The 23,962-nt window shown below is 37.9% G+C and overlaps 1 protein-coding gene and 1 pseudogene across 2 annotated transcripts; both read left to right on the top strand.

Moving 5' to 3' along the window:
- Positions 1-1,186: 1,186 nt before the first annotated feature.
- On the top strand, positions 1,187-6,271 carry LOC146391397 (uncharacterized). Its single transcript, XM_084924348.1, has 7 exons — positions 1,187-1,301; positions 2,186-4,145; positions 4,251-4,411; positions 4,490-4,722; positions 5,058-5,184; positions 5,260-5,357; positions 5,533-6,271. Exons 2-7 carry the CDS (start codon positions 2,204-2,206, stop codon positions 5,741-5,743), a joined length of 2,772 nt encoding a protein of 923 aa, XP_084780474.1. The 5' UTR covers positions 1,187-1,301; positions 2,186-2,203; the 3' UTR covers positions 5,744-6,271.
- An 11,834-nt stretch (positions 6,272-18,105) lies between these two features.
- On the top strand, positions 18,106-22,381 carry LOC146391396 (uncharacterized; annotated as a pseudogene). Its single transcript, XR_014799927.1, has 6 exons — positions 18,106-20,043; positions 20,149-20,321; positions 20,400-20,620; positions 20,981-21,107; positions 21,183-21,280; positions 21,456-22,381. The product of XR_014799927.1 is annotated as an uncharacterized LOC146391396 (transcript).
- Positions 22,382-23,962: the final 1,581 nt, after the last annotated feature.

Below are 23,962 nucleotides of genomic sequence, written 5' to 3'. Positions count from 1 at the left end.
TGGATCTTTCATATTCCAAGTCCTGTGTATTGTGATCCATATAGTTAAATGTTTTCCGTTCTAGTTGATCATATTCTGCAACTGTCTAACTGATGCAACTGTTTATTCCAGATGTAGCTGAGTTTATCCTTTGAGTGTGCATCATGAGTGTGTGGTTGTTTGTTACGTTGTTTATAGTCCAGATCATTTAGCTCATTGATATTTTTCGAGAGCCACCGTGTTTTTAATGGTCAGTACTTAAGCTTCCTCTGGTGATCTGTTTAGTTTAATGAATGTTTTGTGAAGTACTTTGAATTTTCCCCAGTTCCTTAAGGTATCACACTTTTTTGGCTATTTCAGAGATATGATTATTATATATTATAACATAATAATATTATGTATTATGTTTATAATTTATAAAAGAAAAAAACACAGACTCTTTGCCTACTACATTTCATTTTGAAATTTCAAGTCTATTTGTGTCATGTAAACAGTATCACGAGTAATGTTTTGGTAATATTGTAAATCCTGATTTTATTTTGTCTTGATTTGTTTTTTAAGATATTCTACTTTTCTCTGTTTTGGTTGAATTAGTGAGTAGAAGCCGACTACCCCAATTAGTCATCCTAACCTAATCCCAAATTCAGATTAAGGGGAGTCTGATTCAACTGCCAAACTCAGAGACTCAGGCAAGAAGGTTGCAGTTTCTCCTTCACTGTGAGAGAATTGCAACGACTGCTGATACACTAACAGTAGTCCCTAACAGCATTGTGTAAGGTCAGACACCATGGCATGCTGATCTCCTCAGAACCTAACAGCAGGAGAAAAAGAAGAAAATGAACAAAGAGCTCTGCATGGTAACCATAACAATCCAAGCTACAGCCAACCTAATACAAGGACACACCTGTGCATCCTCCATTACAGCTCCTTCTGCAGTCCTGATGCATTTTACAAATAAGGACATCGTTCAACATGAAACACTGAGACTGATTTTTTTTTCTTTTACAGCCATATTGTTGGGGTTTTTTTTATAAACCACATCTAAACCACATCTATCTAAATCTGAAAGCTGTTACCGTCATTTCCTTTGATAATATATCTGTTTTTTATCCAAAGTTATTTTTTGTATGTTTTTATTAAACCTAGAGACCTGATAGCTCCCCCAGCCCAAAAACATTCAAGAGTAGCAATCTCTCCAAAAACTTCATAGTAACTACAGACTTCATTTCACTGCTGAAACCGGAAGACCCGTAAAAGAGGAAGAACCGCTTCGAGAAGCAGGAAGATATCGCTCAGATGCAGAATTGCTCACCTTTGGCGCGGTAAGTTATTTCTCTTACAGTTTTTTATAACGGTATTGCAAAATAATCCTTATGTTAGCGTAAAAACAGCACACATTGTAGACCTACTGTTTTAACTCAACGTCAAAGGATTTCAAGTTTACTTAAGTCTCGGATAAGTCTGAATTCTTCAACGCGTACGTGTTGCTCCGAAGTTTTACCGCCTTCAGTGTTCTCAGCCTGTATTTCCCGTTGCGCATCCAGATTTAAAGTTAAGATTCCTATTCAGTCATATTAAGCCGGATGTTTTGGCAAGTGTGCATATGCCTAGTGTATAATCATACACATATTTGTCTTTACATTAAAAAAAAACATTCAACAGGAAATGTGAAGGAAGAATAACATCTCTGAATCCCAACAGTAAATTTCTCTGGTCTCATTCTGTATTGAGAGATCATATCTTAAACAGCAGACACCAAAAGTAAAATTTCTTACAATCCAACAGTTTTCTTAAAATTTGTCATGTAGCCTATAGATAACTGAAAGAGAACTTACTTATTGACTGAACTACCCATACATATTTTAGACACGTGTAAAGAGTGTGGCATTTCATAGTTTAGATGCAGTTTGTTTTAAATGCAACTGTTTTGCACTGTAACAAGATGTTGTGCATCTTCTCTCCAGATACTGTATGTCATAACACAAAAATCCAAAGTCACAAAGGAATGGAGAGAAGAAAAGGTCCTGTTATACATGCAAAACGCTTTAAAACACAGTTAAAGGCTGCATGCACAAAACCTCCATTTGTAGTCTAAATAGAATCTTAGGCTTCGATAGACATTTATAAACAGCTATTAAAAAACAAAATGAACATCCTTTAAACTACAGTTTTAACGATTTTAATGTCAGTGCTTTCTCTTTCACAGGTAATCTGAAGCAAAAACATGGATATTATCACTCAAGTACAACTGACAGTCTCCCCACCAACAGAGACACATCCTATAATCCAGTGCATAACTAACAATGACCTCAGAGAGCTCAGTAAATTACTGAAGGACAATAATGTTAATGGAGTTTACCCTTGTAGCAAGTGGGGTGATTATATAACCCCACTGATCTCTGCTGTTGTAAATCACAACACAGATATCTGTTCTTACCTTTTGAGTCAGGGTGCAGACCCAAATATACCTTCTCAACTCCTATGGGCACCTTTGCATTATGTCTCACTGTCTGAAGCACCTCTTTATTTCGTGGATCTATTGCTTGAGGCAAAAGCTAGCCCAGATGGATGGAGTCCTACTCCAATGCAAAAACAGATATTCACACCAATGCAAGTTGCAGCCATTAAAGACAGGGAGGATATCATGAAAAGACTCATCTCTGCTGGTGCTCTGGTGACACTGCTGCCCAAAAATGATTCTCAGTGGCTTATTCACAGTAAAAAAGTATCTCAGATGATTATTCGCTTTGCATCAAATGGAGATAGAGTGTGTTCCCAAATTAGACATTTTTTGGATATGGAAATTGCTGTTTTCGAAAAAACATCTGACGAAGTTTTTAAAATGTTCAACAGTCACATGTTGTTAGAGGATCCTAGGTTTCATCTGACCATGATTGAAATCCTTTTTACTGTTACTGGGAGAGGGAAGGATAAATACTGCCAGGCTTGCATTAAATGGCTAAAGAAAACTGGAAATGTGAATACTTATATTGTAGGTGCAGCCAGCCGCTTTCCAAACATCCCCAAGACACATGTAGGGAGGGCAGTTGAAAGTTTGAGTGCAGTTTTCTGCACAATGGAAGACATATCAAATGAGCATGCAGTAGCTGTAGTTCCACAACTACTGAAACTGCTTTGCTTAAAAGAGAGACCTGACATCTATGAAGCAGTGCTACAAACACTGTATGTGATAACACAGAAAACAAAAGGCACAAAGGACTGGCACGTCAACTTTTTAGAGAACTTGTGTAAAACAGTTGCCCCTTTTGTAAATGAACAACACTCCACTAAGATCAGGATTTACACGTACGCTATATTCGCAAACCTGGTGTCAGTTGAACAGACAGCAAATATTTTAAAATCAGTGGGCATAACTTCAGTGCCCGAGGACATACTGACATCTGTAGAAATGGAAATAAATGAAAAACTGAAAGAGGTGCTGAGAAGTCTGAAAAATTATTTCAGCAGGTCAAGCTCAGAATGTGAGGGAAATGCAGTCTCAACTTTAGTCAGGAAGAAGAAAAAGAAGAAGAAAAAGAAGGAAAAGACCCAAAAGCAAGAAGATCCAAATGATGACATTTCCGCTGCAGCAACTGAACCAACAACAAAAGTTTCTGTTGTAGAATCAACTTCAAATCTAAAGCCTTTTGAATACAGCATCACTGAAAAATCAGAAAAACAAAAATGGCTTTCAATCAGCAACAGGTGGAAGGAGAAACTGGAGAAACTTGTTGGCACAGATGACAGTAAAATATCCAGAATCAGAAGCATTATTTATGTGAATGATGCAGAATTCAGAATAGCGAAGGGAAGTGATGGTACTGAAGTCTTCTTGGGGCTGAGAGAGGACGGCACAGAAGTTGCCATTAAGAGAATGACTAAAAGCAACTATGAAGTGCTGAAGAACGAAGAAGGAATCCTACGACTCCCAGAACTCGATCATCCTTATATCGTACGATATGTTGATGCTGCAGAGGACGAGAACTTTGGATATCTTTGTCTGCAACTTTGTGAATACACCTTGGAAGAATATATCAAGAATCATGATCATGGCCCACTGATGTTAAAGAAACTTGTCAAACAAATTCTTGAAAGTCTAAAGGTGCTTCACTGTGGAAATCCTAAAATTCTTCACCGAGATCTCAAACCCCAGAACGTTTTGATTGGTGAGACATGTTTGACATTCAGAGAAAAACTAAACAAAACATATGTCAGGTAAATATAAATAAATTATTTAGTTTAATGAGTTTTGAATATCATTCCTCCTGCAGATGTTACTGGGAGGGCAAGATTAGCTGATTTTGGCATAAGCAGACGCTTACTCAAAGGCCAAACAACTTTACGTACACGCAGTGCAGGAACCGAATGCTGGATGGCCCGAGAGACTTTAGCAGCAAAATCTGCATCATACAAGTCAAGCACTGACATACAGGTAAAGTCTGCTACATAAACTTGATTAAATGAAAGATGACTTGGTAAAAAATACCTAAACTGATGTGTTAATGTTAAGGTGGCAGGGATGCTGATCTATTATATCCTTTCTGGAGGGAACCATCCATTTGGTGACTTGGACTTAAAATCCTTTGAATGTGAGTCTAACATTTACCATGGGAAGTACAGTTTGGATCACATTCAAGATGAGGTGGCAAAGGATCTCATCGAGTGGATGATCAACAAAGAGCCAAAGGACAGACCCAAAGTAGAAGAATGCTTGGACCATCCCTTCTTCTGGACTCTGAAACAGTAAGGAAGTCATGCTGTAACAGAATCTGTGATTTCTGGTTTCACGTCAGTAAAGTAAGAATACACATGCTGTATAATAATGAGAGCCTAAACTGTGGGGGGGAAAGATTTTCAGTTTGTTACTTGGCTTAATCCATATGTTGGGAAAATGAGGTCAAACTGTCTTGTACTCAGACAGGCACGTTAACATTGACAGCAATTACTAAATTATTTTCCCACACTTCAGTCTTTTTAAGCAAGACTATTTTGTGCTGCTCCTGTTATTATTCAAGATTTTCCTCTTAGTTTTTTGTTATTGTTGTACTTATAAAGCATAATTTCAACTTTATTTCCAGGCAGTTTGAATATTTGAGGGAGACCGGCAACAGGGAGGAGGTGGCAAACTGTCGAAAGGCCGATGAAAAGCTGATTGGTTCACTAGAAGCATGTGCTAATGGATCCTTCAAACTGTGGAAAAATAAGGTGACTTACAGATGAGAGGTCAAACTTATGTATTCCTAAAGTCCAGTTCATGACCACCATGTTTTGTTGTTGCAGTTTCCCCAAGAGCTGGTTCGGAAGATGGATGGCAGAAAGCCGTACCCTGAAAACACGCTGGGATTACTGCGCTTTATACGCAATCTCCATGAGCATTAGTAAGTTAAACTAAATGAAAAATTATTAATTCATGAACACATATTCATATGTGTGTATATATATATGAATTTCTTGTAACTATATGCACATATCACAAATATTTCTGATACTATGACAGATTTGGAAGCTTACTTCTCTGTTACTACTCATTAATAAAACTTTCCTTGTTCACAGTCGTGAGGAAGCTCCTCACATTGAGGTATTGGTGTTATTTTCTGATCTCTTTGGGTGTGTTTACAAGTTTACCAAGGATAAAGGCTGGAATTTAGAAGGAAAAAAGGAAATGTTTGAAAAAGAAGAAACAAAGGACATTTGTACCGCCTTTACAATGATGTCTACAAGTACGGACGACCCTCTGAGTTTCCCAGTTCAGGAGTCTCAATAGTGACTTTAAACAAAGTTGAATTCAGTTAGGACGAAGGCTGTCATTAAGGCCTGTACAGTATGACAACCATTCAGAGAAAATGTATATAAGCAAATACTATTATTAGAAGTACAGATGTTAATGAAAGCTTTGAGGGATGCTTTAATTTGTTCAAACATATGTATATATAAGAACACCACAGAAACCAAACTAGCAAAATCAAAATGTGTCCTGCACAATAAGTCAAAGTTTTGCACCTGTTGTTCATTGTGACCACTTTCCAAATCCTGATAGAAGGAGAGATGTTGTTTTAAGGGACCTACTAGTACTAGACGTCAGTAATATTATTTGTATGGCTTTATATTTAGTAGTTAATTTAAAATGTGCTATTATGGTGGCTGTATTTGCAAATGTTTGTGATAAAAATCTTTTTGAGCCAAAAGAAATGGTAACACTGGCAGTACTTAAGGATAAGTTCTCCCAATTCAGTTTTTTTTAAATTACATACAGACAGACATTTTTTCAGTTTTATTCCAAATAGGAAAATGATTAACCTACTTTTTCAATACATTTTAGTTTTGTTGTTCAAAAATACATGCTTAAGTATGCATTTTGATTTTTGAAAACTTATATGTATCATGTCAACTGTATACTAGTACTATGTACTATGCCAACTTTTCTGTACATGTATTTTGAATTAAAGTGAATATCATTACAAATTTACCAAATATATTAGAATTTGTATGTTTTATTAAAGTTTTTTTTTTTCTCATTTTCATATTGTAAAACACTGCAAATTTAATGTTTAGTAGCTAAATAAATTTCTTTGAAAAAACAAGTTGAAAGATGTGCTCCTTCTGTCATGGTCCTAAGTCTGTGGACTCAGTGGTTTTGATTATTATCTTATGTTTTAGGTTTATTCTTGTCAATAATTTCTTGTTCTCAGGTTTTGTTTCTGTTTTGTAGTTCAAGTTTCTTTTGTTCTGTGTCTCTGTGCCTGCCCTGGTCCCACGTCTTTGTGTTCCCTCCCTGTTGCCATGTGTTGTGTTAAGCTCACATCTGTGCATACCTGTTGTATTTCCTGTTTTATTCTGAAGGTCTCTGTCTCATGTGAGTGTTCTCAGCTTTACGTCTGTGTCTCATCAGCCCTGATCCCATCCCGTGATTACTCCTGTGAATATTTAAGCCCTGTGTGTTCTGCTGCCTGTTGCTGTTTTGTCTGTGACGTCTACCCCAAGTCTCCGTGTGTTTCCTCCGTGGGCCTTCCTGTGTACATTTGCGTGTTACTCCGTGAGTTTTGGTTTCAGTTTCATGTATTTAGGTTTTTCCAGTTTAGTTATTTCTTACTTCGTGTCCTCGCTGTCTCCACCTTAAATAAACTAACTCCTCAGACCAACCTCGGCCTGCACTTGAGTCCTCACTTTACCTCCTCACAGCCTGCCTCGCAAGCCCTGACACCTTCAGTCAGTCAGGATAGTCGAAATCAGGCTTCACTTTGCTGTAAATGCTGAATTTCATTTAATTTCATTCAATTAAAAACATAGTAGCTCGCAGATCTGAAAAGTGAAACCACAACTGAAGTGTCTTGTACCGGCATTCTTTCTCAAGGCCAGGGGTGAGTAACTTGACTGGCTTTAAAACGATGTCCAGCTGTACAGGGGCAGAATAACCGGTCAGCACTCTTATGCATGACCTCATAAATATTTTCATGACGTCATGACCTGCAGTCAATAGTTTTAAGTATAACTGAATAATATATCCTATTAATCTGTAATGGTGACTATATAGTGCCAATACATTCCATTTACATTAGAAGCAAAAAGGAGGAAAACGGCACATGCTTTACTGTGTTATTAACACTGAATGTGCAGTGGCCCTTGTTTATTTGCATATCCTCTACTTTTTACAGTGTAAAAGCGTGGCTTGAGGTTTCACAACAACATTTCCATAATTGTTTGCCTCTTAACAAGCTCCTGCCTTGATAAGATAACATAAGAGTAAATATCTGGTGTTTGCAAGGGGTATCAGTATAAAGTTGGTTGGGGGTTGTATGAGGAAAGATCCTCAGATCCACTTGATGCTTGCTGTGGCTGTATGTAAGGGGATCTCCCAATGTGCATTGGTAATAAAGCTTTTATAAAAAATACTCCAGCCTTATCTGACCCTTCTTCTCCAGGTGGGATATCAAACTGATCGGTGAGGTCAAGAAGAAGTAAACTTCAACAGGGGAAAGAGTAAACAGGGTATTTTACACTCAAAAAACCTTAAGTACTTCTGAGACGTTTTTGTGTTTTTCTGGAAAGGCAGCTAATTTTGTGTTGCCATTTTCAAGTGTCTTCATCATTTAAAATGTTAATAACTTACGACAGTATTTTGGATTTTGTCTCACTGGCTCTCTTGGCCAGAGTTAATACAATAAAGAAAGAAACTTAAAATATTACATTAGTCTGAGTGATTCATAATCATTGTCACAGTATGCAGAAGCAGACTGTATGAATTGTGAATAGTAGACCTAAATGCAGACACAAAAGAACGTGGAACAAAACTTGATGTTAACAAAAGGCGAGCCTTTTAATAAGGCTAAAAATAAAAAATATATATAAGCACACTGCAACTGGTACTGGAACACAGGAATGGTTCCAGTACCCAAACCAAAACAGAGAAGAATTGCGTGTGTGCGTTGACTTGACCAAACTGAACATTCTGTGAGAAGAGAAAGACACTTGTTGCCATCAGTAGAGCACAGAGGGTGCAAAGTTGTTCTCAAAACTTGATGCTAACTCAGGATTTTGGCAAATGCCTTTGTCCAAGCAGTCAGCTCTTCTCACAACCTTCATCATGGCATTTGGAAGGTATTGTTTCAATAGAGTCTGTTTTGGCTTAATCCTCAGCTCCTGAGCATTTTCAAAAACGAATGTCTCAGCTTTTGGAGGGACTGGATGGAGTTGTCTGCCAAATGAATGACATTTTGGTTTATGCTGACACACAGGCCCAGCACAACAAGAGACTAGTCGCAGTCCTGGAGCAGCTCACAAAAGCAGGTGTGACATTGAAAAGGGAGAAATGTGAGTTTGCAAAAACCTCAATCAAGTTCCTCAGACAGATCATTGACAGAACAGGAGTCAAAGCAGACCCAGAAAAAGTGAAAGCATTCAGCAACATGGAGGCACCAACCGATATAAGTGGAGTGATTCTGGGGAATGGTTAATTATCTAGGCAAGTACCTTCCCCACCTAGCAGGGAAAACACAGCCACTGAGAGAACTACTCAGTACCAAAAACATGTGGTGTTGGAGTGACTCTCAACAAACAGCGTTTGACAGCATTTATGTCAGAACTGAGTAAACAACCAAACACTGAGTTTCATGTTGAGACAGATCACAAGCCTTTTAGGCTCCACGAACTTAGATGAACTGTGCAAAGACTGAGAATGAGATTAATGAGGTACTCTTTCACTATCTCACATGTCTCAGGCAAACACATAGCAAAACCTGTATGCACATCAGGTGATTTCAGGCCTTCCTGCAACAGAGGAGAGACTACAATAAATAAGAGAGCAGCAAGACAAAGATGAAACATTAAGACAAATCAAACTCTACTGCAAACAAACACAGCATACTAGGTCCATGTTTCCCATACCACCAGCATGCAGGGGACCTGACTATTGAAAATGAACTTCTCCTAAAAGGTATGCGTATAGTTATTCCAAAGATATTACAAAAAGATGTTTTGACACGATTGCACACAGGTCACCAGGCGATTGCAAAGTCCAGGGAACGAGCCAAGCAGTCTGTATGGTGGCCAGGACTGAGCTCTCAACTACAACAGCTGGTAGCAAAATGTGAGACATATACAAAGGTGAGACAGCAACCCAGAGAAACTACTCATGCCATCCGAGTTTCCTACACAGCTGTGGGAGTTAGTTGGTACTGATCTCTTTGACTGGAGTAACAGCCAGTATTTGGTTGTAGTGGACTATTTCTCAAGATACATAGAAATAGCTAAGCAGTCCTCTACCACATCAGCTGCAGCGATTGCACACTTGAAGTCCATATTCGCATGCCACGGCATACCAACGTTCAGATCAGATAATGGCAACAGTAAAGAGCCCTCTACAGAAAGAAGGAGACCCATATCTCGCTCTCATGGCATATTGCACCACACTACTTGCCAATGGACATAGCCCTGCAGAGCTTCTATTGGGGTGGAAACTTCGTACCACAGTCCCAATACTTCCATCCTGCCTCAACCCAGGCTGGATAAACATCAATACACTGAGAGAGAGAGAGAAAAGAAGGAGAGAGAGAAACAGTGGAAATGGTTCAACACAAGACCTTGCTGGACTACACCTAGGAGATCAAGTTTGGATCACAGACATGAAAAAAATGTGACTATATCAGGCAGAGCAGATAAGGTCTTACCTTGTTGAGACCCCCAAGGGGCTTCTATGTCGAAACAGGAGCCATCTCATCACACTTCAAGGAACCAAGACTGAACCGACTGAACACCAAAACCCTGTCCTGCCAGAGAACATCAACCCTGCTCCAAACCAGGCTCAGCAGTCTCCTATACCACCAAGTAACCAAACCACTGAAAAAAAAAAACAGAAACCCACCGAGTTACCTTAAGGGTACTCTCGAGCATCTGAGTGACCAGCCAGGGGCAGAATAATCCCCTCAAACAGTTGTCTACCCCACCTTCATAGTTAGAATAAGTTCACACAGTTAAATAAATAATAGTTATAAATAAAGCCAATGAATGCTTCGTCACAGATTTGATTTAGACGTAACAGTCTTGAAATATCCAGCAATTAGTTAAGCTGTAATGGTTTCGGTATTGACATAAAAGTGAATTCATAGTTATCACATTATTGTTTATAATGTACTCAGAAGGGCGGATGTGATGGTAGTGACTAATTCAATGGTTCATGCAGCACCCTCTGGTGGTGGCGCCTTGTGTGTGTTGTTGCAGCTTGGCAATAAACGGACCAAAACATCCACCCTGGCAGGAGTTTTTAAAAATCTCAGTTGTCAGAGATTCAAAACAGTTTACGTATGAACGTAATGCCCAAACGTATAGAAAAAGCTGCATTTTCAAAAATACCTGTGTAGGTGTGGATGTAAAGTAAAAGAAGTGTAGTTTATTTTATTGCTAGCTGTAATTTATTGCAGTTTACCTTTATTTGTGTAATTGTTTACAAACGGTTTGAGGTGTGAAATAAACTGCAATGGAGTCTGTGTGTGGTTGGAGGATATGTTTGTGCTGGGAAGGGAGGGGGGCATGTGAAGATTTTCATGTAAAACAAAGGGGAGCCTAGCAAAAAATTTTGGGAACCACCGGGTTAAGCCATCTGTTCTTGGGGATTTATTAAGTTTAAGACATCGAATAGCAGGTAGAACTTCACCAACAGATATCGACCCATCGCAGCAGCTTGTCTGATCTTCCTTTATTGATATTATCAGAGAGTTGCCCCGAAAAGTTCGGAGCAGAACTCTCATCATAATCTGACTTGTATAAATATTTATAAAATTTGGAGCAATAAATATAAACCTTTAGGGGGACATCAGTTATGATATAAGTCTTCAAACAGAGCTGAAGTTAGAATGAGATTTCTCTAGTTTAAAAAAAAGAAAAAAGAGTGTTGTGTGCCACCTTCACCTTGACCTAGATAGGTTTTCCGGTGAGATCTGAGTGAGAGCAGTTATCCTTGTAATTACATTTAGTTTTCCTTTGTTTTGCAGTTGATGTGTCATACTCTTAGATATTTACCGGCTTCAAATCTGAAAAGCTCCTAGTTTTGACAGTAAATATGACAGTCTTTATTCCAAAAATGTTTACTTAATAACAAAATATCTTCAATCACTCTCTCATGTTTTAGAAGGGAATTATTAAGTTGCAAATAGCAGCTCCTATGTGCTTGGGCAGCATTAGGACTTAAAGAAAGCTGAAGTGATACCGCTTTGTGGTCTGTAAGTGGAGTTGGCATTATATTGACTATTTGTCATGTCAACTTAAATCGCAGCTATATTGGCTGGAGAACTTGAACATGAATAAAAGGAAACTAAAACTAGAAAACTCAAAGCACGTAGCACTAACTAGAGTAACTGGGGAAACAAGAAAACAAAACTGGGAACAGAGAACTAGAATGCTACCAAAAACATAGCGGGAAACACACAGCACAGTGAGTGTACAACACGACACATAGCAAGGAAAACACGGGGCTTAAATACACACTGGTGTAATCAGTGAATGGGAGACAGGAGGGAAACACAGTTGGGATTAATTAGGCAGAACGAGACAAGGGACGGAAAACTAGACACACTGACATAGCACACAAGACTATCCAAGTAAAAAAGGACATGGAGACCAGGGTGACTAGACAGGAGAGGTGGGACCAGGACAGGCACAGAGAAAACATGGAGACAGAGACTGAACACAGGCTAAGAAATATAAAGGAAGGAAGAGCTAAGATCACTAGGCAACAATGAAAGATAACCAAAACCAGAAATAACAATTATTAATACTATTAAACTAAGAATTGATTTCCCAGGTGGAAGAATCCAGATGTGGCATCCATCAATTGCACCAGCTGTGAATCGGAATGCCAGCGAGGCGTGCAAAGCCTGCCCCAACCTCCTCCATCTCTTCTGTCTTAGGGAAATGAATCACTCGGTGCAGAATGCTCATCATTTCCTCAATGGCACTGGACAATCCTGCACACTGTTGCTACTGGCATGGCAAAGATGTCTGCCGTCACTCTATATGAGGCTCCACATGCCAGCCAGTAAATGGTTACAAGCACCTCAGTTTCATCGTTCCAACTGTGTTGCTTTTGCTGGGGGAGCATTTACACAAGGATGTTGATGCTGGTTCTTGAAAGTCTGAAGGCTGGTTTGAGGTCAGCTCCAGCAAAGAACATCGAAATGATGGGGACACGGTTATTTATTTGTGTGTATATTTTTGCTGGGCTTTTTTTTCTGTTTAAAAAAGACACACTTAAAGTATTCAAACATATATGAATTTGGGTTTTTTTATACATTTATTGAACAGTCACTGAATTATTAATTGTTATTTTTTAGTATATTTCATGACGCGTTTACTTAAATTTGTGATTAAAAGACAATATGAACTTTGATGCTTTCTTAAGTGTGTATTTCTGACCATTTGCATGACATACAAATGTCCTGTTTTTTTTTATTAAGTTACTTGGAAATATGTTTGTCTTTAGAGAGTAAAGCTTGTGTTTCAGTAATGCACAGTGGTGCTTTTGTTAAACCGTACAGGCTTTATATAGTATTGATCTACCACCGTATGACATTATATGCAGCAAATGTGACCTTTTCTCTAGATTGTGGGGTACATAGAAACATAGAATAGAATAGAATTCAACTTTATTGTCATTGCACATGCACAGGTACAGGGCAACGAAATGCAGTTTGCATCCATCCAGAAGTGCTTTAGTGATATAGATATATTACAATATATATTAGCAATAATGTAGATATGTAAGTATATTACAGAAATGGGTCTATTATGGTATGTTCATCAGGCCATAAATTTAAAAAATGTACCGAGTCAAGAAGGCACGCCGTCAAGGCATGTCTCCTCTCCCTCTTCTTCCTCCTGGCTCTTCTCTCCCAGCTCCGTCTTCTTAGTTGTGCTGCTTCTTCTTCAGCCTAAAGGTAAAGAATGCCAGCGACAACCACCTGATCCATTTTCCTTTTATTTCCTTTTCTTTTCTTATCTTTCTACTCAGCAGATGAACCACAGATACCACAAACTATTCCCGCGATTGTTTCCCGCCAGTGGCCTTTATATAGGCGCACATCTTGCTATAGTACAGATAAAGTAATTTATGAAATATTTTTCATGCATTATTTTTCAAGAAAAACACACACAGTAATGTTTATATATAATTTTATTGTATTGTTTATTGATATTTGAGCAGGCTGAGCCAGCCCGGTCATGTTAGGCTGACCTCTGACATCATCAAGTACACTGGTGTTCCAATTGTACACAAATCGCGCTATCTTCTCGCATTTCTCCGGAATGCCATGTGAACTACGAAGTCGCAAAGAAGCGAGAATATGAGTACGGACTCGTGTACTTAAGAACTGAGAAACGGCCAATGTCTAAAACAACTACGAAGTGCTGAAGAAAGAAGAAGAAATCCCACAACTCCCTAAACTCCATCGTCCTTATATCGTACAATATGTTGATTTTCAGGGACGAGATATCTTTGTCTGCAACTTTATGAATACACTCTGGAAGAATATATCAATAATAATGACCATGACACACTGGTGTTAAAGAAACTTGTCAAACAGATTCTTGAAAGTCTAAAGGTGCTTCATTGTCAAAATCATTTGAATGGGAGTCCAACATTTAATATGTACAGTTTGGATCATGTTCAAGATGTGTACAGATTCTCTGTGAATGGTACTCGTGGCCATTGATCAGTGGTCTTTGATCAGTGGGTTTTGGTCAGTGGTTGTTGATCAATGGTCATGAGAATTTGCATAATTAAGATTAAGGAACTGACCTCCCAGCCCATTGTTCCTCAGTGGGCTGGTTTCAGTCATTATGCTAATGTACTGTTTATAAGGTTGGGGAAACCTGCAGTCAGCTGAGACTGAAGAAGTCACTTGGATGAGTGACGAAACCTTTCTCCCACAAAACGCTACGTCCAGATGAACAGAATCAACTTTTAGAGATTATGCATGGTATTTATCTCATTTTAAGGGGATAATTGCTTTGTTTAACATTGTATTTTATATACTAATCTTTTTTCCACATTTTCTCTCTATTTCTCTCAGATCTAGTGTCAGTGTTTTTATGTTACCTCCATTGAAATTATTTCTTCTTTTCCACCTGTTGATTCAGCTCAGGATAGTCATTCCACCTCTTGACTTTATGACCTGTTGAATATCAACTCCTTCATAGTTTTCTTAAATTAGTAACATTTCTCAGTCACCTCTTAAACATGGGTTCTCAGTCATCTCAGGCACTTCCGTTACACAAGTACTACTTCGATTCTCCTGAAAATATAGCTAGCATTCATAAAAGTGACAAAAAAAAAGAGTACTGTGATTTAATCTATTTGGATTTATCGTTTTTAGTTAAGTATTTCTATTCCTTCAACATCTTACAATGCTGTGACTGCAGCCATTCTCCAACTCTTGCCTTATCAGCACAGGGGTCTGTAGTTTGATGGTTCCACAGTGCCTCCCTCTGGCTGTGATGAAATACCACACCCCTCTGCTCTTTCCATTACTGATAGAGTCTAACAAGCAGTCCGACGGGAAACAAAAGACACAAGCAATTCGTAGCAGTAGACATGTTATTGAAAGCATTAAGGCAGCGGTCCCCAACCCCCGGGCCTCGGACCGGTACCGGTCCGTGAGTCGTTTGGTACCGGACCGCGAGAGTTGAGGCTCAGGTGTGAAATGTTTAGTTTTCAGGGTTTTTATCCGTTTTCAGCGTTATTTTGTTATCGTTTTTTATCGTTAACTCGGTTTTCCTGGGTCTTTTCAGTGTGTTATGAATAAATCTTCTGTTTTTTTGGTACCGGTACTAGTTTTATTTTGCTGTATTTATCCGCGAAACCTTAAAGGCCGGTCCGTGAAAATATTGTCGGACATAAACTGGTCCGTGGCGCAAAAAAGGTTGGGGACCGCTGCATTAAGGGACTTTGTTCTGTTTGAATAGTTGTTTGAAAAGTTTTGCATGTGTTTATAGTAATCATTTTCCAAATGCTGGTAGGATGAGATATATTATTTTCAGGGAGTTTGTAGTAGTAGGAACTTTATTTTTAATAAATATTAATAACAGCACTTTTTAAAAACAATTTTAACCATGATTAATTGTATTATAGTGTTTGTTTGTTTGCTGATATTAAGGAGTCCGTTTTGTCTTTAAAATTTCTATCCTGTTCTGATTCATTTACATATTGAAAAGGAGTTATACACTTATTTAATTTATTAAATAAGTGTGTACTTCACAATTCTGTGTCATTTGTAAAAATGTTGTCTATGAGAATTCCACAATGTGATGTGACCCTGGTAGGTCTAGTAATTCTGGGGAGCAGGTTCATACAGTACATTGTGTTAATAAATGGATCTTTCATATTCCAAGTCCTGTGTATTGTGATCCATATAGTTAAATGTTTTCCGTTCTAGTTGATCATATTCTGCAACTGTCTAACTGATGCAACTGTTTATTCCAGATGTAGCTGAGTTTATCCTTTGAGTGTGCATCATGAGTGTGTGGTTGTTTGTTACGTTGTTTATAGTCCAGATCATTTAGCTCATTGATATTTTTCGAGAGCCACCGTGTTTTTAATGGTCAGTACTTAAGCTTCCTCTGGTGATCTGTTTAGTTTAATGAATGTTTTGTGAAGTACTTTGAATTTTCCCCAGTTCCTTAAGGTATCACACTTTTTTGGCTATTTCAGAGATATGATTATTATATATTATAACATAATAATATTATGTATTATGTTTATAATTTATAAAAGAAAAAAACACAGACTCTTTGCCTACTACATTTCATTTTGAAATTTCAAGTCTATTTGTGTCATGTAAACAGTATCACGAGTAATGTTTTGGTAATATTGTAAATCCTGATTTTATTTTGTCTTGATTTGTTTTTTAAGATATTCTACTTTTCTCTGTTTTGGTTGAATTAGTGAGTAGAAGCCGACTACCCCAATTAGTCATCCTAACCTAATCCCAAATTCAGATTAAGGGGAGTCTGATTCAACTGCCAAACTCAGAGACTCAGGCAAGAAGGTTGCAGTTTCTCCTTCACTGTGAGAGAATTGCAACGACTGCTGATACACTAACAGTAGTCCCTAACAGCATTGTGTAAGGTCAGACACCATGGCATGCTGATCTCCTCAGAACCTAACAGCAGGAGAAAAAGAAGAAAATGAACAAAGAGCTCTGCATGGTAACCATAACAATCCAAGCTACAGCCAACCTAATACAAGGACACACCTGTGCATCCTCCATTACAGCTCCTTCTGCAGTCCTGATGCATTTTACAAATAAGGACATCGTTCAACATGAAACACTGAGACTGATTTTTTTTTCTTTTACAGCCATATTGTTGGGGTTTTTTTTATAAACCACATCTAAACCACATCTATCTAAATCTGAAAGCTGTTACCGTCATTTCCTTTGATAATATATCTGTTTTTTATCCAAAGTTATTTTTTGTATGTTTTTATTAAACCTAGAGACCTGATAGCTCCCCCAGCCCAAAAACATTCAAGAGTAGCAATCTCTCCAAAAACTTCATAGTAACTACAGACTTCATTTCACTGCTGAAACCGGAAGACCCGTAAAAGAGGAAGAACCGCTTCGAGAAGCAGGAAGATATCGCTCAGATGCAGAATTGCTCACCTTTGGCGCGGTAAGTTATTTCTCTTACAGTTTTTTATAACGGTATTGCAAAATAATCCTTATGTTAGCGTAAAAACAGCACACATTGTAGACCTACTGTTTTAACTCAACGTCAAAGGATTTCAAGTTTACTTAAGTCTCGGATAAGTCTGAATTCTTCAACGCGTACGTGTTGCTCCGAAGTTTTACCGCCTTCAGTGTTCTCAGCCTGTATTTCCCGTTGCGCATCCAGATTTAAAGTTAAGATTCCTATTCAGTCATATTAAGCCGGATGTTTTGGCAAGTGTGCATATGCCTAGTGTATAATCATACACATATTTGTCTTTACATTAAAAAAAAAACATTCAACAGGAAATGTGAAGGAAGAATAACATCTCTGAATCCCAACAGTAAATTTCTCTGGTCTCATTCTGTATTGAGAGATCATATCTTAAACAGCAGACACCAAAAGTAAAATTTCTTACAATCCAACAGTTTTCTTAAAATTTGTCATGTAGCCTATAGATAACTGAAAGAGAACTTACTTATTGACTGAACTACCCATACATATTTTAGACACGTGTAAAGAGTGTGGCATTTCATAGTTTAGATGCAGTTTGTTTTAAATGCAACTGTTTTGCACTGTAACAAGATGTTGTGCATCTTCTCTCCAGATACTGTATGTCATAACACAAAAATCCAAAGTCACAAAGGAATGGAGAGAAGAAAAGGTCCTGTTATACATGCAAAACGCTTTAAAACACAGTTAAATGCTTTCAAAGTATTATTTTTGCATGCACAAATACTCCATTTGTTGTCTAAATAGAATCTTAGGATTCTGTAGACATTTATAAACAACTATTAAAAAATCAAAATAAACATCCTTTAAACTCCAGTTTTAAGGATTTTAGGATTTTTTAGGTATTTTAGGTCAAGCTGGTTTAATATTACTTGGTTAATGACAGTGCTTTCTCGTTCGCAGGCAATGTGAAGCAAAACCATGAATATCATCTCTCAGCTACATCTGGCAGTATCCCCACCAACAGAAACACATCCTATAATCCAGTGCATAAATAACAATGACCTCAGAAAGCTCAAGAAATTACTGAAGGACAATAATGTTAATGGAGTTTACCCATGTAGCAAATGGTGTGATTATATAACCCCACTGATCTCCGCTGTTGTAAATCACAACACAGATATCTGTTCTTACCTTGTGCGTCAGGGTGCAGACCCAAATATACCTTCTCAACTCCAGTGGACACCTTTGCATTATGTCTCATATTCCAAAGCACCACTTTATTTTGTGGCTCTGTTGCTCGAGGCAAAAGCTAGCCCAGATGGAAGGAGTGCTCCAGTGCAACAAGAGATACCCACACCACTGCAAGTTGCAGCCTTTGAAGACAGGGAGGATATCATGAAAAGACTCATCTCTGCTGGCGCTTTGGTGACACTGCCACCCATAAATGATCCTCAGTGGCTTATTAACAGTAAAAAAATATCTCAGATGATTAATCACCTTGCATCAAATGGAGATAGAGTGTGTTCCCAAATTAGACATTTTTTGATATGGAAATTGCTGTTTTTGAAAAAATACCTGACGAAGTTTTTAAAATGTTCAACAGTCACATGTTGTTAGAGCATCCTAGGTCTCATCTGACCATGACTGAACTCCTTTTTACTGTTACTGGGAGAGGAAAAGATAAATACTGCCAGGCATGTATTAAATGGCTAAAGAAAACTGGAAATGTGAATACTTACATTGTAGGTGCAGCCAGCCGCTTTCCAAACATCCCTAAGACACATGTAGGGAGGGCAGTTGAAAGTTTGAGTGCAGTTTTCTGCACAATGGATCAAATAACAGATGAGCATGCAGTAGCTATAGTTCCACGACTACTGAAACTGCTTTGCTTAAAAGAGAGACCTGGCATCTGTGCATCAGTGCTACAAACACTGTATGTGATAACACAGAAAACAAAAGGCACAAAGGACTGGCACGTCAACTTTTTACAGAACTTATGCAAAACAGTTTTCCCTTTTGTAAATGAGCAACACTCCACTGAGATCAGGGTCTACACATACGGTATATTCGCCAACCTGCTGTCAGTTGAAAAGGCAGCTAACATTTTTAAATCAGTGGCCATAACTTCAGTGCCCGAGGACATACTGACATCTGTAGAAATGGAATTGAATGAAAAACTGAAAGAGGTGCTGAGAAGTCTGAAAGAATATCTGAGTAAACCAAACTCAGAATGTGAGGGAAACACAGCCTCAACTTTAGTCAGGAAGAAGAAAAAGAAAAGGAAAAAGAAGGAAAAGACCCAAAAGCAAGAAGACCCAAATGCTGAAGTTTCCACTGCAGCAACTGATCAAACAACAAAGGTTTCTGTTGTAGAATCAACTTCAAATCTAAAGCCTTTTGACTACAGCACCAATGGAAAATCAGAAAAACAAAAATGGCTTTCAATCAGCAACAGGTGGAGGAGAAAACTGGAGAAACTTGTTGGCACAGATGAAAGTAAAATATCCAGAATCAGAAGCATTATTTATGTGAATGATGCAGAATTCAGAATAGCGAAGGGAAGTGATGGTACTGAAGTCTTCTTGGGGCTGAGAGAGGACGGCACAGAAGTTGCCATTAAGAGAATGTCTAAAAGCAACTACGACGTGCTGAAGAACGAAGAAGGAATCCTACGACTTCCTGAACTCGATCATCCTTATATCGTACGATATGTTGATGCTGCAGAGGACAAGAACTTTGGATATCTTTGTCTGCAACTTTGTGAATACACCTTGGAAGAATATATCAAGAATCATGACCATGACCCACTGATGTTAAAGAAACTTGTCAAACAAATTCTTGAAAGTCTAAAGGTGCTTCACTGCGGAAATCCTAAAATTCTCCACCGAGATCTCAAACCCCAGAACGTTTTGATTGGTAAGACATGTTTGACATTCAGGGAAAAACAAAATAAAACATATGTCTGGTAAATATAAATAAATGATTTAGTTTCATGAGTTTTGTATGTTATTCCTCCTGCAGATGTTACTGGGAGGGCGAGATTAGCTGATTTTGGCATAAGCAGACGCTTACTCAAAGGCCAAACAACTCTACGTACATGCAGTGCAGGAACCAGATGCTGGATGGCCCGAGAGACTTTAGCAGAAGAAGCAGAAGAATCCGTCATATCATACAAGTCAAGCACTGACATCCAGGTAATACAGGTCCATGTAAACTTGATTAACTGAAAGATGCCTTGGTAAAAATACCTAAACTGATGTGTTACTGTTAAGGTGGCAGGCATGCTGATCTATTATATCCTCTCTGGAGGGAAGCATCCATTTGGCAAATCCTATGAATGCGAGAACAACATTTACCATGGGAAGTACATTTTGGATCATGTTCAAGATGTGGTGGCAAAGGATCTCATCGAGTGGATGATCAACAAAGAGCCAAAGGACAGACCCAAAGTAGAAGAATGCTTAAACCATCCCTTCTTCTGGACTCATAAATAGTAAGGAAGTCATGCTGTAACAGAATCTGCGATTTCTAGTTTCACTTTAGTAAAGCAAGAATAGATTTGCTCATGAGAGCCTAAACCTTGAAGGATTTTCAATCATTTTCCCACACATGGGGGAAAGTTTTCAGTCTGTTACTTGGCTTAATCCATATGTTGGGAAAATGAGGTCAAACTGTCTTGTACTCAGACAGGCACGTTAACATTGGCAGCAAATACTAAATTTGTTTCATACATTTCTATTCTCGTATTTTTAAGCAAGACTCTTTTTTGCTGCTCCTGTTATTATTCAAGATTTTCCTCTTAGTTTTATGTTATTGTTGTACTTATAAAGCATAATTTCAACTTTATTTCCAGGCAGTTTGAATATTTGAGGAAGACCGGCAACAGGGAGGAGGTGGCAAACTGTCGAAATGCCGATGAAAAGCTGATTGGTTCACTAGAAGCATGTGCTAATGGATCCTTCAAACTGTGGAAAAATAAGGTGACTTACAGATGAGAGGTCAAACTTATGTATTCCTAAAGTCCAGTTCATGACCACCATGTTTTGTTGTTACAGTTTCCCCAAGAGCTGGTTCAGAAGATGGATGGCAGAAAGCCGTACCCTGAAAACACGCTGGGATTACTGCGCTTTATACGCAATTTCAATGAGCATGAGTAAGTTAAACTAAATGAAAAGTGATGTAATTCATGAACACACATATTTATATGTGTATATATGTTAATTTCTTGTAACTATATGAACAAATCACAAATATTTCTGATACTATGACAGATTTGGAAGCTTACTTCTCTTGTTACTATTCATTAATAAAACTTTCCTTGTTCACAGGCTCGAGAATTTTCCTCACATTGATGGAATGATGTTATTTCCTGATCTCTTTGGGTGTGTTTACAAGTTTACCAAGGATAAAGGCTGGAATTTAGCAGGAAAGAAGGAAATGTTTCAAAAAGAAGAAACAAAGGACATTTGTACCGCCTTTACAATGATGTCTACAAGTACGGACGACCCTCTGAGTTTCCCAGTTCAGGAGTCTCAATAGTGACTTTAAACAAAGTTGAATTCAGTAAGGACGAAGGCTGTCATTAAGGCCTGTACAGTATGACAACCATTCAGAGAAAATGTATATAAGCAAATACTATTATTAGAAGTACAGATGGTAATGAAAGCTTTGAAGGATATTTTGTTCAAGCGTGTATATATAAGCACACCACAGAAACCAAACTAGCAAAATCAAAATCAAAATGTGTTCTGCACAATAAGCCAAAGTTTTGCACCTGTTGTTCATTGTGACCACTTTCCAAATCCTGATAGAAGGAGAGATGGTATTTTAAGGGACCTACTAGTACTAGATGTCAGTAATGTTATTTGTATAGTTTTATAGTTAGTAGTTAATTTAAAATGTGCTATTATGGTGGCTGTATTTGCAAATGTTAGTGATAAAAATTCTTTGTTACTTTCAGCTTTATTAGATAGATCAGTGGAAAAACGACAGGAAAGCAGGGGCAGAGAGAGAAGGGGGAAGACATGAGGCAAAGGACCGCGGGTCAGACTAAAACCCGGGCTGGCCCTTCTCGGCCATATGACATGTGGGCGCCTGCACAACGTGCTGAGCTAAACTGGCGCCCAATAAAAATAAAAATACACTGGCAATACTTAAGAATAAATTCTTCCACTTCTGTTTTTATAGACAGTGTTAGTCCAGACAGGAAAATGATAAACCTACTTTTTCCTTTTTTAATGCATTTTATTTTGGTTTAGTGAAGCAAATACATAGCTTAAGTATGCATATTCATTTTTGAAAATTTATATATAACATGTCAACTGTATACTAGTGTTATGTACTATGCCAACTTTTCTATTCATGTATTTTGAATTACAGTGAATGTCATGAGAATTTACCAAATATATTAGAATTTGTATGTTTTATTAAAGATTTTATCTCATGTTCATATTGTAAAAAACTGCAAATTTAATGTTTAGTAACTAAATAAATTCCCTTTTTTTTAAAAAAAAAGTTGAAAGATGTGCTTCTTCCGTTCGCCAGCATAGTTGAAATCAGGCTTCAGAATGTGGAAATGCTGAATTTCATTTAATTTCATTCAGTTAAAAACATAGTATCTTGCAGATCTGAAACTTGAAACCAAAACTGAAATGTCTTGAACCTGGGTTCTTTCTCAAGGCCAAGGGTGAGAAACTTGACTGGCTTTAAAAAGATGTCCAGTTGTACGGGGGCAAAATAACCCCTCAGCACTCTTGTGCATGATCTCAAAAATATTTTTCACGAGTTCATGACCTGCAGTCAATTGTTTTAAGTATAACTGAATACTAATCTGTAATGGTGGATATATAGTGCCAATACATTCCATTTACATTAGCATCAAAAAGGAGGAGAAACAGCACATGCTTTACTATGTTATTAACACTGAATGAGCAGTGGCCCTTGTTTGTTTGTTTGTTTGTTTGTTTGTTTGTTTCAGGCTTTTTACAGTGAAAACGCCTGGCTTGAGGGTTCCCAGCAAGATTTTCCATAACAGGTTGCCTCTCAACAAGCTCCTGCCTTTATAAGCTGATATCTGGTGTTTGCGAGGGGTATCTGATTGGTATAAAGTTGGTTAAAAGTTGGTTAATTTGTAAGAAATTATACACATTATGTGTCCTCCCCTGGAAATGATCACTATAGACCTTATAGTCAAAGGAGCTTGCAAAGCAAAGCATCTGGACTTCTTTAAGTTGCTTGAAGACGTTTCACCTGTCATCCGACAAGCTTCTTCAGTTCTAAGGTCAAATGGTGGGGAGCCCAGATTTAAACCTAGTGGGAGTATCCCCCCCCCCCCAAAGAGGGACAAAAGGACCCCCCTATAGACCTTATAGTGCCCAGGCCATCACTGTTTACAAACTTTACAGGGTCTATAGACATAAAGAAAACAGTGCATTTCCCCCATATAATTTGTATTATTTAAGCGTTTTGCTCATTTCTCTCCAAAAAGTGCTGAAACTGAATTTTTTTAGTGAAACACTTTCTGCTTTTATTATGAAGGAACCCATTTCCGCTTTGTTATTGTCAGCTTCACTGATTCTCCACTATTTATCTCAAATCTCTTATATATATGTATATGTATATGTATATGTATATATATATATATATATATATATATATATATATATATATATATATATATATATATATATATATATATGCAGCTGGATAGCGTAGTGGTTAGACATAGAAATAGGAAATAGGATCATGGCCAAGCTTGAAACCTGGATCCCCCGTAGCCGGTTACCAAGGTTACGTGAAGTATCCTCAGAAGGTCTGCTAGATGATGTTAATGCAG

The sequence above is a fragment of the Perissodus microlepis genome, chromosome 3 (genome assembly GCF_051167445.1).
Source record: "Perissodus microlepis isolate ML-2025 ecotype Zambia chromosome 3, ASM5116744v1, whole genome shotgun sequence".
Lineage (NCBI taxonomy): Eukaryota > Metazoa > Chordata > Actinopteri > Cichliformes > Cichlidae > Perissodus > Perissodus microlepis.
This window is presented reverse-complemented; position numbering and strand designations above follow the sequence as displayed.